Genomic DNA, 19,620 nt, shown 5'->3' with positions numbered 1-19,620 from the left:
TGTGTAAATTGGCTTCCCCAGTGTGTGTGTAACATGTTTTCTTAGATAATTTTGGTTGACACGTATTATTTACCGATGTCTTTTTCTTTTGGCAGGAAGTGCTAACATCCCAGTACTGGTACTATGTGTTAGAGCTGAGCTTTTATTGGGCCCTGCTGTTCAGTGTCGCCTTTGATGTCAGAAGAAAGGTGAGACAATATTTCTATTCTAAATACTATTCTCCTGTTTTAAATGTTTCTGTGGCTTTAGTATTTCACTAAATAGTCATCCGATCAGCTACTACCATTCCAGCATATAGCATAGTAAATGTTTCCATCCTCCTATCCAGCAGCTTGTTGTCTGAGAGAAGACAGACAGGAAATCAGAATGCGACCAGAGACTCTGAATGTAAATCCTGCAATGCTCCTTGTACACAGGGAAAGCTGGAGGAAATTGGAAGCTTTTTCTTTTTTGACCTTCAAATTCAGACTGGCTAATGACAGACAAAAATGTATAATAAAATACTGTAACATTAACCACTTAACCCCCGGACCATATTGCTGGTCAAAGACCAGAGCACTTTTTGCGATTCGGCACTGCGTCGCTTTAACTGACAATTGCGCGGTCGTGCGACGTGGCTCCCAAACAAAGTTGGCGTCCTTTTTTCCCCACAAATAGAGCTTTCTTTTGGTGGTATTTGATCACCTCTGCGGTTTTTAGTTGTTGCGCTATAAAAAAAAATAGAGCGACAATTTTGAAAAAAATGCAATATTTTTTACTTTTTGCTATAATAAATATCCCCCAAAAATATATAAATGTGAACTGTCGGGGTCAATTCGATTTTGTTGCAGGCTGGCTGGTAAGTGAGCTAGGAATATTTGTTTGTTGTTTTTTTGACAAGTAACTAAAGCCTGACAGAGGTTCTCCACATAAACACATTTGTTTTCTGGTGCTCCTGGCTTTAAATGAAGACACACCCAAATTAGAATGCAAAACTTTGTAAAAACTGTTTCACTTTAAAATATTACCTACAGCTTAGAGTTATTTTGTTTTTGCAGGACTTCAATGTACAAGTTGTTCATCACTGTGCAACCATCTTTTTGCTGAACTTTTCCTGGTCTGTCAAGTATATCCGAGTGGGAACGCTGACTATGTTGGTGCATGATGTCTCCGACGTCTTGCTGGAGGTACAGTACAGAATGGCACTTAAAGAGAAATTAACATGTTATACTTACCTGCTCTGTGCAGTGTTTTTTCCCCAATCCTCCTCCTCTTGGGCCACCTGCCCCGGCGCTCTTTGCCACTCCTCCTGTTGAGTGCCCCCATAGCAAGCATAACAAGCCACGGCTCTGCATGTCCATTCACACACAGAGCCTGCGGTTAGGCCCTTCACCCTCTCTCGCCTCTTTGGCTTCCTCAGTGGACTTTACAATGAGTACAACTGATGGACATGAGAAGCCTTACACCTTTGGGATGTCCAAATGCAGTCGAAAAAGTGGGGAGGGGGAGTGTTAACAAAGCAATCAAACACCAACAAGCCCATGAAAACAGAAAACTGGGGGCTGCCTGCAGCTCCCTACATCCAAAGCTGCCATCAGATGAGGCAGAGACGTCCACCTGGAAGAACTTAGAGAATGTGGAAACAGAAGACCAGGTGGTAGCCTTGCATATCTAAGAAGCAGTTGCTTGAGTCCGAAAAGCCAAAGAAAGACTCGCAGGTCTAGTAGACTGCACCTCCACAGAGAGAGTAGAACCTGATCATTGAGACAATAAGCTTGAATAATGGCCTGCCTGAGCCACCAAGAAGCCAGGGTACCCTTCCAGTCCATTTAGGATGACTGAACTGAGCTGGAACCAGACACAGGGACAGAAAAAAATCCTGGTCAACACCATCTTGTCCCTGTGCAAGACCAGGAAGGGTTCCTTGCAGGATGAAGCTGCCAGTTCTGACACTTGCCTTTCAGAGTTGATGGCTACCATCGTGGGAAACTCGAAAGAGTAATGTTAGTACGTTTGTTACGAACCGGATCCCGGTTCTCCTTGCGTCACAAGCGATCGCGGGTGCCCGACGGTCATCGTGCCTCCTGGGCACTTGCATGGGCTGCGGTGGCGAGCAGCGCGCCCCTAGTGGCCACAGGGCGAAGCCACGTAACATATCGTCGTTTTGTCCAGCCGTGCCATGCTGCCGCAGTAAAACTGTGGCGGCTGGTCGGCATGTGGTTAAAACGTGACATGTTAGGCATCCATTTACCTGGCGTATCATCTTTTTCATATTTTACTAAAAATTGGGCTTTTTTTTGTGTTTTTTTTTTTTTTTTATTATTATTCATTAAAAAAAAATGTTTTCCAAAAAAAAAAAAATGCATTTGAAAAACCACTACACAAATACCATGTGACAATATTTCTGAGGCACAGAGGGTCAAATCAAGACCCCACATCCCATAAATGTACTAGAAAAAAAGAAGATGGGAAGGGTATCAAATCCTGGGATTTTAAAGGTGTCAAAATCCAAATCAATAAATCAAATAGATATGATAAAAAAACAAGTTTTATTGTTTAATATATATCAACTTTAAAAATTGAACAGACATAATATGATCCCGAAGGACCTGAAAGGCTCAAAAGAGAGCCAAAAAGAAACCTGTACCCAAAACGCCCTACATGTTTCTCTCTGATCGAGCTTCATCAGGAGCTATACAGGTGATGCTGGAAATAGAAAAACAATCCATAAGGAATAGAGCATTGAAACAATATGTCAGTAAATATTGGTTAGAATATGTAGATTACTTTCAAAGAAAATACATTTACATGATTATTTTGGAAGAGTACTGATAACCATATTAGATACAGATACAAACATATGTATAAGAAACAAATATTTGATATTGAGCAACAACTCCCCATTCTAGGCCATGTTCAATCCACATTAAAAATGAATAAGGAACAGTAGTTTGATAGAGATTCTACTGAGCCAGTAAACTGCCACCACTTGCCACAACCGGCCGTACAATTCCGGTCCACCCAAATACACATCCAGGCTATAGTACATAGAAACGAAATCTATTGGGTAGATTCACATACAATTGCCTAAAATTAGGACGGCCTAGCCTAGTCTTTTTAGGCTACACCGCCGTAAATTATTTAGGCTATTAGTGATTCTCAAACCACTTACCTTCAAATTTTTGGCGGCGTAGCCTAAAACGAGCGGGCGTAAGCGCGCCTAATTCAAATGACTGGGAGGGGGGCGTGTAGTATGGAAATGAGGCTTGACCTCACGTTTTTTGACATTTTTTACACTGCGCATGCGCCGGGCGACTACATTTCCCAGTGCGCATTGCGGCTAAGTAGGCCGTACGGGCCTATTGATTTTGACGTGTACGTAAACTACGTAAATCCCGATTCGCAAACAACGTAAAAAATTCGAACCTCGCGGCGGGAACAGCGGCCATACTTAACATTGTTATTCCACCTCATAGGTGGAATAACTTTAGGCGGCCTATCGCGTACGGAAACGACGTAATGCGACGGTGTAGGCCCGGCGTACGCTCGTGAATCGTCGTGAATCGGCGTATCCCCTCATTTACATAATCTAGGCCGGCCGCAATGTAAGCGCCACCTAGCGGTAAGCCAAAACATTGCAATCTAAGATAGGACGGCGCAAGCTGTCCTATCTTAGATATGTTTAAGTGTATCTCTGTTAGAGAATACACTTAAACATAGGTCGGCTTAGATTCAGAGTTAGGATCAACGGATTAGCTGCAGCTGGACAGCAAGCAAGCCAATACATCCATACTGAGGCAAAACAGCCATAAACAAAAATATATAGTAAAAAGGGTACCTTGGTCCTTTAAAATAAAAGGTAAGGGTCAATGCTGAATAACTGGAATAATGTCAGAAGACTGGAAGTAGAGATGACAGCCGCCATCAGGGTGTCCGCAACATAGGTGCAATCACACCAATTCAAGTAGCTGTTAAAAAACAGCAAAAAATAGTAAAGATACACAAATCCAGCAGACTTTAACTGCCATGTGACATTTGTGCCTTTTTATTCCATAGAGTCTCTGCAAAAAAAAAATATATATATAACATTTTGGGAGTCATAAGTAAATTTCGAGCAAAAAATACTGATTCACTTGTAAACAAAAAGTGCCAGAAAAAGCCTGGTCTACAAGAGGTTAAAGGCTGCTATGCGCTGGTGGAGGTAAACTCCATTAGTGAGTGTCTATAAAGAAAGCTGTTACAAGACATTGTGGAGATAAAGACAGATAACACTATCGTAAAGAGTGTGCGTTACCTGAGACATAACCCAGCTATCATCCAGCGCCATGTCAGACATAAGAGATCAACACGACCTTCAATGCAATCGATAGTTGAGTGTAAACACCAGCAGCTACTAGATGCTTGCTTGGCGATGTGGACCAGTCCGCCAAGATCTGAGAAAAAATGGTGGGAAGTGTAAAAACAGGGGTCCAGGCATAACAGTGCCTTATCGCCAGAGACGAAGCAATACGCTGCTTCCAAGTATTTTATGGTATGTAATGCGCAGGTTACTTACAGACACGCTCAATGCCTATATAATTTATAGCCTTGTGTTATTGGAGGAGCCAGATACATCACTGAGACCATGTTACAAGTTTCTGTCTAATTCTTTTTAAATAATGCCAGCATTAAAGATGTTGTAAAATCTCAAGGTTTTTCATCCTAATGCATTCTATACATTAAAGCGGAGGTTCACCCTAAATTTTGACTTTGGCTCAAGTAAACTAGCAGGCATAGACCATAACTAATCCGTTGTTTTTTTTTTTAATCGCGATTACCTTAGTACTGCAGCAGTTTCTATCCTTTCCATCACTATTCCCCGCAGGAGTGGGCGTTCCTAATCACAGGCTGTGATTGACGTGCTTCCGACCGGCGCATACTGCGCGTCACGAGTTGCCGAAAAAAGCCGAACGTCGGTGCGGCTCTATACGGCTCGTGCGCACCGACGTTCGGATTCTTTCCGTGACGCGCAGTATGCGCCGGTCGGAAGCACGTCAATCACAACCTGTGATTAGAAACGCCCAGTCCCGCGGGAAAGCCGGGGGTGAAAATAGCCCTATAATGGTATGTACGCCAAAAAAAAAACTACAGCATACTGTCGGTCTCATAGGTCGGCTCCATGTATTGTTCGAATTTTTTTTTAGGGTGAAGCCCCCGCTTTAAAGCAGAGTTCCACCCGAAAGTGGAAGTTTCGCTCATCTGATTTCTTCCCCCTCTCCGGTGCCACAATTGGCACCTTTTGGAGGGGAAGGGGGACAGACAGTCCAGGCCGCGGCCCGTGACGTCCCAGCGGGGCTCCCTCCTCTTCCCCCGGCCGCTGGGCCAGTAGGAGAGAGGAGCGGGCCTCGCGCATGCGCAGTAGGGTTAAGGCTACACTGCCGGGTTCCCTTACCCGCAATGGCGGTGGCAGCACCCGACAGATGATGGAAACATCAGCTGCGGGTGCCGACATCACTGGACTCGCTGGATGGCCTTTACAAGTAGCAGGAGTTTGTGTCTTTTGTATCTGCATGAAGTTTAGTACTATTGCCTTCTGTGAGCACTGACAAATGGTTGCTGTATCAAAATTACACTTCATGTGAATTTCCTTTTTTCTAGGCTGCGAAAATGTGCAGTTATGCTCAGTGGAAGAAGTCATGTAATGTGCTGTTCGGTGTATTCGCCCTGGTGTTCGCTGTCAGCCGACTCGTTGTCTTCCCTTTTTGGTAAGTTGTGCAAAAAAAAATAGACAATTTTGTTTTAATTTTTTTTTTTAAGGAGGCAACCCTGCGTGTTCTCTCCCGAGCGGGGCTGCGTGCATCAATAGACACACACAGCACTCGTAAGCCACACCTACACTCCCTCCTCACATGAGATTTACTGACCCAGTGGCTCCCGCTGCCCCTTACTGACCCAGTGGCTCACGCTACCCCCAGTGTCTCCTGTTAAAGTAGGAAGTAAGAGGAGCGGTGCTGCAGTTTAGGCAGCGCTGGAGTGGTGGTAGGGTGGTCAGTAAATGTTTAGGGCTGGCGGAGGGCCTTTTGAACCAATTTAACCACTTAAGCCCCGGACCATTATACAGGTTAAGGACCTTGCCCCTTTTTGCGATTCGGCACTGCGTCGCTTTAACTGACAATTGCGCGGTCGTGTGATGTGGCTCCCAAACAAAATTGGCGTCCTTTTTTTCCCCACAAATAGAACTTTCTATTGGTGGTATTTGATCACCTCTGCGGTTTTTATTTTTTGCGCTATAAACAAAAATAGAGCGACAATTTTGAAAAAAAATCAATATTTTTTTACTTTTTGCTATAATAAATATCCCCCAAAAAAGATATAAAAAAACATATTTTTTCCTCAGTTTAGGCCAATACGTATTCTTCTACATATTGTTGGTAAAAAAAATTCTAAATAAGCGTTTATCGATTGGTTTGCGCAAAATTTATAGCAATTACAAAATATAGGATAGTTTTATTGCATTTTTATTAATAATTTTATTTTTTTACTACAAAATCTTTTTTTCGTGACTGCGACATTATTGCGGACACTTTTGACACATTTTTGGGACCATGGTCATTTTCACAGTGAAAAGTGCTATAAAAATGCACTGATTACTGTGAAAATGACAATGGCAGTGAGGGGGTTAACCACTAGGTGGCGCTAAGGGGTTACGTGTGCCCTAAGGGAGTGATTCTTTCTATAAGGGGGCGTGGCTGTAGGCGTGACGTCACTGATCGTCGTTCCCTATATCAGGGAACAGACGATCAGTGTCACTGCCACACAGAAGAACGGGGAAGGTGTGTTTACACACTCCTCTCCCCGTTCTTCAGCTCCTATGACCGATCGCGGGACACCGGCGGCGATCGGGTCACGCGCGCGGTCACGGAGCTTCAGACCGAGTCGCGAGCCACTTAACCACTTCCTGACCGCCGCATGTAAATGTACGTCCACAGTATGGCACGTACAGGCACATGGGCGTACATGTACATCCTTGCCTTTCCGCGGGTGGGGGGTCCAATCGGGACCCCCCCGCGACATGCGGCGGTCGGGTTCCCTCGGGGAGCGATCCGGGACGACGGCGCGGCTATTCGTTTATAGCCGCTCCGTCGCGATCGCTCCCCGAGGCTGAAGCACGGGGAGAGCCGTATGTAAACACGGCTTACCCGTGCTTCACTGTGGCGGCGTATCGATCGAGTGATCCTTTTTATAAAGGAGACTCGATCGATGACGTCAGTCCTACAGCCACACCCCCCTACATTTTTAAATACACACTAGGTGAACCCTAACTCCTACAGCGCCCCCTAGTGGTTAACTCCCAAACTGCAACTGTCATTTTCACAATAAACAATGCAATTTAAATGCATTTTTTGCTGTGAAAATTACAATGGTCCCAAAAATGTGTCAAAATTGTCCGAAGTGTCCGCCATAATGTCGCAGTCACGAAAAAAATCGCTGATCGCCACCATTAGTAGAAAAAAAAAAAAAATGCAATAAAACTATCCCCTATTTTGTAAACGCTAAAAAAAATTTGCGCAAACCAACCGATAAACAATTATTGCGATTTTTTTTTTTACCAAAAATATGTAGAAGAATACGTATCGGCCTAAACTGAGGGAAAAAAAAATGTTATACATGTTTTTGGGGGATATTTATTATAGCAAAAAGTAAAAAATATTGCATTTTTTTCAAAATTGTCGCTCTATTTTTGTTTATAGCGCAAAAAATAAAAACCGCAGAGGTGATCAAATACCACCAAAAGAAAGCTCTATTTGTGGGGAAAAAAGGACGCCAATTTTGTTTGGGAGCCACGTCGCACGACCGCGCAATTGTCTGTTAAAGCGACGCAGTCCCGAACTGTAAAAACCCCTTGGGTCTTTAGGCAGCATTTTGGTCCGGGGCATAAGTGGTTAAGGACCGCCGCACGACAATATACGTCGGCAGAATGGCTCGGCTGGGCACAGGGACGTATATTTAAGTCCCCTTTAAGAGCCCAGCCGTACCATTCTGCCGACGTATATTGTCGTGCGGCGGTCCTTAAGTGGTTAAGCAGTGATATTGTAATGTCCTCCATCATTTTAGCAGCTGTTTAATTAATAATAATAATATCCTTATTTTGCAGGATTATTTATGCCACAACGGTCTATCCCTTGTATTACTGCCCACGATTTTTCCTCTACTACTTCTTCAACATGGTCATGTTTATACTGCAGTTCCTTCATATATACTGGGCATATCTCATCTTCAAGATGGTGCAAAAGATGCTTTCTGGAAATGTAAGTTTTACAACAGTCATTATAGTTGAGATAAGATGTAGTGAAGTACATAAAATAAAGTCTGCAACAAGCTAGATAAAGCGCCTCATTGAGCATTGTAACGACAACCTGTAGCAACCATGAGTTTCCTGGTTAGTTGCTCGAATAGCATAGCCAGCAGCTATTAAATAAGTTTTAAATTATGAAATAGATGTGAAATCTGTGAAATTAATTATTCAACAGAGAACCTTTCAACACAAACCCACCTCCTCCGTTAACGCTTTAAGAGTCCATAAACCCTCACGATTTTGTCAGAATAACATTGGTTAGTTGCAAAACTCATAATGTGCTATTGCCATGTCCAGGACTAGGCCCCAATACTTGACCTTTGGAGATTTAGGACCCAGACAAAATTCTGTAGGATTTTCACCATCTGTTGCACATTGGCCTTGAGGCCATCCTCTGATGATACACTGGGGGGGATTTATACACTGGGGGGAGAACCTGTGATGGAATCTAGGATGGAAAAGGTCCTGGGGGTCCTAGTAGATGCCAAGCTGCAATGCCAAGCTGTTGGTAACAAAGCAAACAGAATATTGGCATTAAAAAAGGGATTAACTCCAGAGATAATGTGATTATCCCGCTCTACAAGTCTCTGGTCCAGCCGCACCTGGAGTATGCTGTCCAGTTCTGGGCACCAGTCCTCAGGAAGGATGTACTGGAAATGGAGAGTGCAAAGAAGGGCAACAAAGCATCTGGAGGATATTAGTTATGAGCAGTGGCGGCTGGTGCTCAAAATTTTTGGGGGGGCGCAAACAAACGAAAAAACAAAACAAAAAACAATTGCAGCCACACTGTGCCCATCAAATGCTGCCACTGTGCCCATCAAATGCAGCCACTGTGCCATGCCATCAATTGTCGCCACTGTGCCATGCCATCAATTGTCGCCACTGTGCCATCAATTGTCGCCACTGTGCCATGCCTTCAAATGCAGCCACTGTTCCATGCAACGCAGCCACTGTGCCATCATTTATCACCACTGTGCCCATCAATTGTCACCACTGTGTCATGCCATCAAACGCAGCCACTGTGCCATCAATTGTCGCCACTGTGCCTTGCCAAACGCAGCCACTGTGCCATCAAACGCAGCCACTGTGCCATGCCATCAATTGTTACCACTGTGCGAACATCAATTGTCACCACTGTGCCCTTTAATTGTTGCCACTGTGCCCTTTAATTCTTGCCACTGTGCCTTTTAATTGTTGCCACGGTGCCCATTCATGCCACTGTCCCCATTGTCCCCACTGTGCCCTTTGTCGCCGCTGTGCCCCCCCCCAGCCCGGCACTTACCTTTACTGGAGTCAGCCATCCACGTCTTCGACCCTCGCCTCGATGTCTTCTCCCGCCCTCGATGATGCTTTAGCCAATCAGGTTACCGGTACCCAGAATCGGCCAACCTGATAGGCTGAGACGCCTGTCAGTCTTATCCAAGGAACGCACACGCCGTGCGTTCTGAGAAAAAGCTTCCGGGGACCCGAGGGCTGTACTCGGAAAGCCTATCAGAGCCGCTGGCTCTGATAGGCACTTCCGTACAGCCAACCAGCTGCCGTTATTCAGATGGTCGGCACCACATGTCTGGCCATCTGAATAGAACAGGGCAGTGGTGACAATAACATAGATTCGTGCAATGCATGAATCTATGTTATTAGACTCAGTGGCGGTGAGAGCCAGAGGGGGCGGCGCTCCAGCGCCCTCTATAGACGAACCGCCACTGGTTTTGAGGAAAGGTTGCGAGCACTGAACTTATTCTCTCTGGAGAAGAGACTCTTGAGAGGGGATATGATTTCAATTTACAAATACCATACTGGTGACCCCACAATATGGAGAAAACTTTTTCGCGGAAGGGAGTTTAACAAGATACGTGGTCACTCATTAAAATTAGAAGAAAAGAAGCTCAACCTTAAACTACGTAGAGGGTTCTTTACTGACATATAATCACACACATAGGTTGGACTTGATGGACTTTTTTCAACCTCACCTACTATGTAACTATGATGATATTCCGCAATGGGAATTCCCTTTCCCAAGGAAAAGCTTTGGGCCCTTTGGTCCAAGGTGCAGGAATGGCATTCTTTGGAGTGACCCTCTATTCCCCTCTGTGTGAGGGTGCTGGGTCTGATGGTCGATGTATTGAAGCTCAGGGTGATTTGATTTGCCATCAGGACTGGTCCCTCTTAGTCTGGTCCAATCCAACAATGGCACGTTGGTGGCGAACATAAATCAAGGCAGAACCAGTCACGCAGATCTTTGAGAAGTGGAGCTCATTATGAACTGGATAACATTTTAAATTCCAGCCAAGGTCTGCGTTGCATATTCCAGGAGTGGAAAATTGGCGAGTGGGCTTCTTACGCCACCAACAGCCCCCGAGACGTGTTTTACTTGGTCTCCAGTGGTTTTGCCATAAAACGACTGGCATTCAGACTCGCCAACACACTGGACAAAGTCGTGTCCAATTCTTGGGATCTGGGGCCATTAGGTTAGGTTGCTGTTGCCATTCCATGGAATCACTCCAGGCTCATTTTTGCTGCAGTGATATGGAGACGGGTGGGGGTCATCTTCCCCTCGCTCGTCTCCATACACAGCAAGGGGACAGACGTGATCGCCTCTGCCGCTGCCGACAGCTCCGGTAAGCGGCGGAGGGCACCGGAGAGCGGCGGGAGGGGGGCCTTGTCCCGCCGCTGATAAATGTCATCTCGCAGAGACCACTTTTATCTTGTAGCGGACCGCCCGCTGAAGAAGAGGATACCGGGGTTATGGTAGCTAGCTGCTACCATAACAACGGTATTCCTCTTCAAACAGCTGACGTATTCCTGCGGCAGGCGGTCCGTAAGTGGTTAAGAGCTATGAGGGGGAAGTGACGTTTTCCCTGCAATGGTATGGAGATGGGTGGGGGCCATCTTTTTATGCGAGTACTTTGTATTACGAGCATTTTTCTGGAACGGATTATGCTCGTAATCCAAGGTTCCACCGTAGTTCTCTAAACGCCGGTACACACGATCTAATTTACCGACAACAAATGTGTGATGGAAGGGTTTTGTCCGATAATCCGACCTTTGTATGCTCTATCGGACAATTGTCAGAATATCCGACAACAAATGTTTTATAGAAGATAAATGGACAGCCACACTCCAAAAAAACCTTGACGGTTGTCTTTATTTGTAAAAAAATATGAAAATAAGCACTACAAATCACAGCAAAATATGGATAAACTGCCTACGCGTTTCACACTTGGTTAGTGCTTAATCATGATTAAGCCATGATTAAGCACTAACCAATAGTATGAAACGCATAGGCTGTTTATCCATATTTTGTTGTGATTTGTAGTGCTTATTTTCATCTTTGTTTTGGAGTGTGGCTGTCCATTTATCTTCTCTATTACTTGCCTTGCGCATTGCTGGCACCCTTGATTTCCTGAGAAGACCCTGGCCCAGATTCTCAGACTTACGACGGCGTATCTCCAGATACGCTGTCGAAAGTCCAAATGGCCGCCGTCGTATCTATGCGCCTGATTCATAGAATCAGTTACGGATAGATTTGGCCAAGATACGAGCTGAGTAAGTCTCCTACGCCGTCGTATCTTGGGGTGCATATTTACGCTGGCCGCTAGGTGGCGCTTCCGTTGATTTCTGCGTCTAATATGTAAATGAGCAAGATACGCCGATTCACGAACGTACGTACGCCTGACGCAATTAGTTACGCCGTTTACGCAAGACATACGTCGGCGTAAAGATAAAGCTGCTCTCTAGGTGGCGCAGCCCATGCAAGGTATGGACGTCGGAACAAGCGTATCTTTTTACGTCGTTTACGTAAGTCGTACGTGAATGGGGCTGTGCGTAGGTTACTTTCACGTCACAGGCATCGAGCCGGCGTATCTTTGGGGGTAAATACGACGTGATACTGAGCATGCGCGCGCATGCGCCGTTTGTTCGGCCATGCATCCACATGGGGTCACGCTTAATTTAAATACAACACGCCCACGACCTGCCTACTTTGAATTACGCGCGCTTACGCCGGCCGATTTACGCTACGCCGCCGTAACTTAGGACGCAAGTGCTTTGTGAATACAGCACTTGCCTCTCTAAGTAGCGGCGGCGTAGCGTAAATAAGATACGCTACGCCCGCACAACGTAAAGCCACCCTACGTGAATCTAGGCCTCTGATTGTATAAGCATACCCACCTGGAGCGGTAACTCCCTTTCCCCAACAAATGTTTTATAGCTGCTTTAAAACTGTCCGACAACAAATGTGTCGTGTCGGATTATCCGATTATCCATTTATGATGCAGTTAATTTCACATGTTATGCTACTCTGGAGTTTTGTTTCCAGCTTCGCATTATTTGCTCAATTGCAAAAACATTCTATTTTCCATTTGATTATTTCAGCGCATATTGTAGGCATTTAACATGAAAGGAAAGAGGAGAAAGGACACACAATGGTTACAAATACCCTTTAAATGAGCAAGTCCGAAGAAATGCAATGCGATTAATCCATTTCAAATCAATTTATGTTAACACCATTCCTTTTCAACAGTGTGACATTTCACTCTGCGTATGATAAAAGCCATTTCCCACTAATTGCAGGCACTGAAATGGTATATTTAGCCGCTTGCCTTCCCCTCCCTGTTGGGGCCAATTTTCAGCGCGGATGGAAGAAAGCCCCCCTGCATGCTCAGGCATCCACAGGCTTATCCTGTTGCTCTTTGTGTGTGTGCCAAGTGAGGATTTACAAGCAGAGTTTTGCAGTAAGCCACAAAGCTCACACAAGCCAGAGCAGTGCCTGCAGGAAACTTACAAGCGGCACAGACAGGAACAAAGGAATGTTCTGCACTAAGCACAATGCTTTAAGGGAATGTGCCGCTCATGTGCAGAAGCCAAATGTTAGAAAACAAAGTGTGAAAGACACGTCCGCTCTCAAACTATAACCTATAATAAGGTTCGCCTCTAAACTCAGGTAAAAAGTAGATTTGATTGCGCTGATGTACGAACACATTGTTATGTTTTTCTGGGATTGAACTTGTGTACGCTTTAAAGTGGAACTTTAGTCAGAAAATGAAGTCCTGCTAGATGACTGCAGGCTGGCACCTTCTGCGGGTACAGCTATGTAAAACCTTAACCACTTGTTTACCGGGGCACTTGAACCCCCTTCTTGCCCAGGCAATTTTTTGGCTACTATGCACAGCTGCCCCAAATTTTTCACCCTCCAGTCCACTTTTTTTGCTTGCCTGCTGCCCGCCCTGACCTCGGCTTGTTCCCCGGATCTGCTTCTGTCTCCTGCCATCTGTACTCTGTTCCCCGGATCCGCTTCTTTCTCATGCCATCTGTACTCGGCTTGTTCCCCGGATCTGCTTCTGTCTCCTGCCATCTGTACTCTGTTCCCCGGATACGCTTCTGTCTCATGCCATCTGTACTCGGCTTGTTCCCCGGACACGCTTCTGTCTCCTGCCATCTGTACTCAGCTTGTTCTCTAGATCTGCTTCTGTCTCCTGCCATCTGTACTCTGTTCCCCGGATACGCTTCTGTCTCATGCTATCTGTACTCGGCTTGTTCCCCGGACCTGCTTCTGTCTCCTTCCATCTGTACTTGGCTTGTTCCCTGGATCCGCTTCTGTCTCCTGCCATCTGTACTCGGCTTGTTCCCCCGGACCTGCTTCTGTCTCCTGCCATCGGTACTCGGCTTGTTCCCTGGATCCGCTTCTGTCTCCTGCCATCTGTACTTGGCTTGTTCCCTGGATCTGCTTCTGTCTCACGCCATCTGTACTCGACTTGTTCTATAGATCTGCTTCTGTCTCCTGCCATCTGTACTCGGCTTGTTCCCCCCCCGGATCCTCTTCTGTCTCCCGCCATCTGTACTCGGCTTGTCCCCCCTCCGGATCCGCTTCTGTCTCCCACCATCTGTACTCGGCTTGTTCCCTAGATCCGCTTCTGTCTCCTGCCATCTGTACTCGGCTTGTTCCCTAGATCCGCTTCTGTCTCCTGCCATCTGTACTCGGCTTGTTCCCCTGGATCTGCTTCTGTCTCACGCCATCTGTACTCGGCTTGTTCTCTAGATCTGCTTCTGTCTCCTGCCATCTGTACTCGGCTTGTTCCCCCCCGGATCCGCTTCTGTCTCCCGCCATCTGTACTCTGCTTGTTCCCCCTCCGGATCTGCTTCTGTCTCCCACCATCTGTACTCGGCTTGTTCCCCCTCCGGATTCGCTTCTGTCTCCACCATCTGTACTCGGCTTGTTCCCCGCCGGATCCGCTTATGTCTCCCGCCATCTGTACTCTGCATGTTCCCCCTCCGGATCCGCTTATGTCTCCCGCCATCTGTACTCGGCTTGTTCCCCCCGGATCCGCTTCTGTCTCCCACCATCTGTACTCGGCTTGTTCCCCGCCGGATCCGCTTATGTCTCCCGCCATCTGTACTCGGCTTGTTCCCCCCGGATCCGCTTCTGTCTCCCACCATCTGTACTCGGCTTGTTCCCCCCGGATCCGCTTCTGTCTCCCACCATCTGTACTCGGCTTGTTCCCTAGATCCGCTTCTGTCTCCTGCCATCTGTACTCGGCTTGTTCCCTGGACCTGCTTCTGTCTCCTGCCATCAGTACTCGGCTTGTTCCCTGGATCCGCTTCTGTCTCCTGCCATCTGTACTCGGCTTGTTCCCTGAATCCGCTTCTGTCTCCCGCCATCTGTACTCGGCTTGTTCCCTGAATCCGCTTCTGTCTCCTGCCATCTGTACTTGGCTTGTTCCCTGGATCTGCTTCTGTCTCATGCCATCTGTACTCGGCTTGTTCTATAGATCTGCGTCTGTCTCTTGCCATCTGTACTCGGCTTGTTCCCCCCCGGATCCGCTTCTGTCTCCCGCCATCTGTACTCTGCTTGTTCCCCCTCCGGATCCGCTTCTGTCTCCCACCATCTGTACTCGGCTTGTTCCTCCCCCCCCGGATCCGCTTCTGTCTCCCGCCATCTGTACTCGGCTTGTTCCCCCTCCTGATCCGCTTCTGTCTCCTGCCATCTGTACTCGGCTTTTCCCCGCCGGATCCGCTTCTGTCTCCCGCCATCTGTACTCGGCTTTTCCCCGCCGGATCCGCTTCTGTCTCCCACCATCTGTACTCGGCTTGCTCCCCGGACCCACTTATGTCTCCTGCCATCTGTACTCGGCTTGTTCCCCAGACCTGCTTCTGTCTCCTGCCATCTGTACTTGGCTTGTTCCCTGGATCTGCTTCTGTCTCACGCCACCTGTACTCGGCTTGTTCTATAGATCTGCTTCTGTCTCCTGCCATCTGTACTCGGCTTGTCCCTCCCCCCCCCCCCGGATCCCCTTCTGTCTCCCGCCATCTGTACTCGGCTTGTTTCCCCCCCCCCCCGGATCCCCTTCTGTCTCCCGCCATCTGTACTCGGCTTGTTCCCCCTCCTGATCCGCTTCTGTCTCCCGCCATCTGTACTCGGCTTGTTCCCCCTCCTGATCCGCTTCTGTCTCCCACCATCTGTACTCGGCTTGTTCCCCGCCGGATCCGCTTCTGTCTCCCACCATCTATACTCAGCTTGTTCCCCGGACCCACTTATGTCTCCTGCCATCTGTACTCTGTGTGACTTGGTTCCAGTTTGCTGGCAGTCTATTCCCTCAGTCAGGGGCCCTGGTGAAGAAGCAGGCCGAGGCTGAGCTACCGCGCATGCGTCAGTCATTTCGAGCATGCGTGGGTTTCCACGGCGACAGGTAGTATACAGACGCTCGGGTTTCTCGGCAGGAAAACACTGCCAAGAATCACAACGAGAAAATAGAGAGCAGGTTCTCTATTTTTCTCGTCGAGATTCTGGGCAGTTTTCTTGACGAGAAACCTCAAAGCCTCGTACACACGCACGGTGTACTCGGCAAGAAAGCTCTGCCAGCAGTTTCCTTGCTGGTTTTTCCCTGGAAAACCGTGCGTGTGTACGAGGCTTTAGACTCCATGGCCTGGAGAACCCCAAGTTGGCGCCCTACAATGGCTCACCACTACAGAAACCTGACAGCCTTTTCCAGGTTCTTTGAGCCAGCTCCCTGATGATGCGTGGTGGCAGTGCATAAGCCATGCAGTAGAGATTGACCTAAAGCCTCCTAAGATGCATGAGATCAGTATCTAAGGAGGCTGCAGGAAGAGAGTAATCGATAATGACATCCTTGCCTAGGCAAGAAACCTGGAAGTGTGGGGACAGGACCCATGTTAAAGTACCAAACACCCCCCCAAAGATAAAAGTAATATCGCATTCTGTAAGGTGGGTGGGAGGGGGAGGCAGGAGGACAATAATGGCAGTGAAGTCTTCATTTGATGCCTGCTATACATATCTGCCTTTGCAGTAAATACTGTAAAGTGATATGTGATGCCTGTGATATTTTTGCAGGATTCCTATTTTGCATGTTAGTGTGATTGAATTTCATACACAAATCTGAAGATTCAGTAGATCAAGCAGTACAACCATCAATCATGCAAATGACTCCTGAAATAAGATCAGCTAGCTGCATATTCCAAACAGACTGGAAGACTTGCACGAATACAGAGGAGCAGAGCTCATAGAAGTAACAAGCAAATATGGTTGCCCCATATCTATATACCACCGATCTGCCATAACATTATTACCACCCACCGTAACCCATTGACTCCACTAGACCTCTGAAGGTATGCTGTGGTATCTGGCACCAGGTCGTCATTAGCAGATGCTTTGTGTTGCAAGGTTGGGTCTCCACAGGTCAGATTTGTTTTTCCAGTACATCCCACAGATGGAAAATTTGGGAGGCCCAAGTAAACACCTCAAACCCATTTTTTTTTTCCTCAACCATTCTCAAGTTTATCAGACCAGGCCACTTTCCTCCGTTGTCCAGTTCTGATTCTCACATGCCCATTGTAGGCACTTTTGGCTGTGGACACAGGTCAGCATGGGTACCCTGACCAGTTTGTGGCTACTTCCTTACGTGTCTTCCCCCGCCACCCTCTGGTGCTTCTACCCGCAAGCCTGTGTGATGCGCGAGCCGGAGAATTAATTGGCTGGCGGCAGCCATTTACCATTGAGATGACCGCGGACCAGATGTTCCCCAGCCATCTCTATGACCTCAGGAGGCCGGGCGCGACGTTATGACGTCACGTCCGGCCTAGGCAGATGTAAACACTGCCCACTACCTGAAAAGGCTGCAATCATTTTTCGTTTTCTTTTTTTTTTAAAGTGAGCCAATCGCGCAAGCAGGAAATGGCGATCCTGGGGGCTTTCTGTACACCAGCTCTGTACAGAACATCTCCAGGTTGCCATATTGCAAAGGCACGGGGTTAACAGACATTTAAATGCTTGCAGTTCAGGGGAGGGGGACTTTGTAGTTGTGCCCGGAGTTGCGCCTTAAAGCGGAGGTTCACCCAAATACACAACTTTGTACCATCCAAACGAGCATACTAGCATCAGCTACAGTATGCCTTTTTTTTTTTGTGTTGTACTTACGGTTTAATCCGGAAGTTTCGTTTCAGACACCCGCAGGGAATGGGCGTTCCTATGCAGAGGGGTACATGATTGACGGCCGGCTATGGCGCATCATGCCTTCCGAAAAAAGCCGAAATCGGACTCGGCTCTTCACGGCGCTATACGGCGCCTGCGCACAGACTAGGAGCTGACTGCGCAGGTGCCGTATATGTCCCCGTCCTATTTCGGCTTTTTTCGGAAGGCATGACGCGCCATAGCTGGACGTCAATCATGTACCCCTCTGCATAGGAACGCCCATTTCCCGGCCGGAGTCTGAAACGAAAGTTACGGATTAAACCGTAAGTACAGGAAAAAAAAAGGCATACTGTAGCTGACGCTAGTATGCTTGTTTGTATGGTAGCTTTTTTTTAGGGTGAACCCCCGCTTTAAGTTATATATCCAGTTTAGTGTTTGAATAGCTAACCAAGTGTCCGTTCTTTCCGTAGATGTCTGGTGATGATCGCAGCGATAACGAAGAAAACGACAGCGAGGAAAACGAGGACCAGTCATTGAGCAATGGGGACGGCAAGAAGCCCATAGTAAATGGCCAACACGACCATTAATTGCCAACGCCACTGTGCGCAGACGTGCAGAGAAAGGGTTAAAAATGAGAACTTGATTATCTGCATTGGTTTTTCCAGGACAGACACTAAGCAGGGGAGAGGGGCAGGGGGGGGGGCTTTGCAGCTGGAAGAAGCACTATTCATCAGGAAGTGGATGGTCCTGATGGGACCAACTGCGTTCCAGAGGCGACACAAGCCAAAAATCCAGTCCCAACCATAAACTAACACAAGAAAACAAAAATGTAATGAAGACCCTGTTCTGCGTACATGAAGCAGCAAATAAGAAAAAAAAACATAAAACCTTTTGTCCTGCTACAGAAAAAGAAGAACACATTACGGCCTCCTCTGGAAGTACAAAGGACACGTAAAGAGTGTGTGAGGGATGATAACCAAGTTCCTTGCTGCTTTCCAGACTGTTCTGATTACATCTGGTGACAACCAAAGAAGTTTTCGGAGACCTTGTTGGGGTTGGCTCAGAACAAAGTTGTCCCTAAATGCACCAGGGACACAGCGACCGCCACCGCCCCCCCTTAACGAGTCACAGAGTATTCTTCACCCACATCAAGGGGTTAACTTCGCAGCGTTCCGAAAAGAAAGAAAAAAAACTATGACACAGACTCCGCCTCCTCCTTGGCTTTATTTATACCACATCCAGGAACACAAGAGGAGCTCTGTATAGAATACACACAAGATTAGCTGTGTGCCTGCTGTGACTTCATCCTGGAGGTGTGTGGGAGGGGGAGGGGAGGGGGGGGCTGCCGCATGACTTTCTGCCAAACTTCAGAGATGACCACAGAAAAGAGCGGGCTGCGGAGCTCGCCATTAGCGCACACCACACCCGGGGGCCTGCTTTAAAATAAAAAGCAGCGACTACATTTTTGGAACATACTTGTTACAAAACGCGAGAAACTTCCGTAAGCGAGTGTGTTGCAACACTCATAGGGGTTTGGTTGAAAGGCAAATAGGCCTGTTCACTATGCAGGGGGATGTGGTAAAAATGCACTTTGCAGAAATTCTCCAATCACGTACAAGGAATAAAAATAATTTTTTTCTTTTTTTTACTTGCACGTGATTGGACAATGATCAGGCCAGCACAGCTTCCCCGCATTCACTATGTGAATGGAAAATGCCCTTGCAAAGTGCAGACTCTCATGCCTTTTAGTAAATCAACCCTTTAGTGTCCCTCACGGGGACTTTGCAAACAATACCCAATCTCATGCAAGCAAAGAAAAAAAATATTAGTATTTTGTGCTTGCACGTGATTGGTTGATGATCAAGTCAGCACAGATTCCCAA

At 47.1% G+C, this 19,620-nt stretch overlaps 1 protein-coding gene across 1 annotated transcript in view; it reads left to right on the top strand.

The window, feature by feature from the left end:
• CERS3 (ceramide synthase 3) overlaps positions 1-18,934 on the top strand; it is a 187,839-nt gene extending 168,905 nt beyond the window's left edge. The window contains exons 8-12 of the mRNA XM_040342326.1: positions 96-188; positions 1,038-1,166; positions 5,617-5,723; positions 8,114-8,267; positions 18,209-18,934. Coding sequence (XP_040198260.1) covers positions 96-188; positions 1,038-1,166; positions 5,617-5,723; positions 8,114-8,267; positions 18,209-18,325 — 600 coding nt within the window. The 3' untranslated portion in view covers positions 18,326-18,934. The remainder of the gene's footprint in view (positions 1-95; positions 189-1,037; positions 1,167-5,616; positions 5,724-8,113; positions 8,268-18,208) is intronic.
• The last annotated feature ends 686 nt before the right edge of the window (positions 18,935-19,620 follow it).

This window comes from Rana temporaria, chromosome 3 (genome assembly GCF_905171775.1).
Source record: "Rana temporaria chromosome 3, aRanTem1.1, whole genome shotgun sequence".
In the NCBI taxonomy this organism is placed as follows: Eukaryota; Metazoa; Chordata; class Amphibia; order Anura; family Ranidae; genus Rana; species Rana temporaria.
Note: the sequence above shows the minus strand (reverse complement) of the source record. Positions and strands in the feature narration are given on the sequence as shown.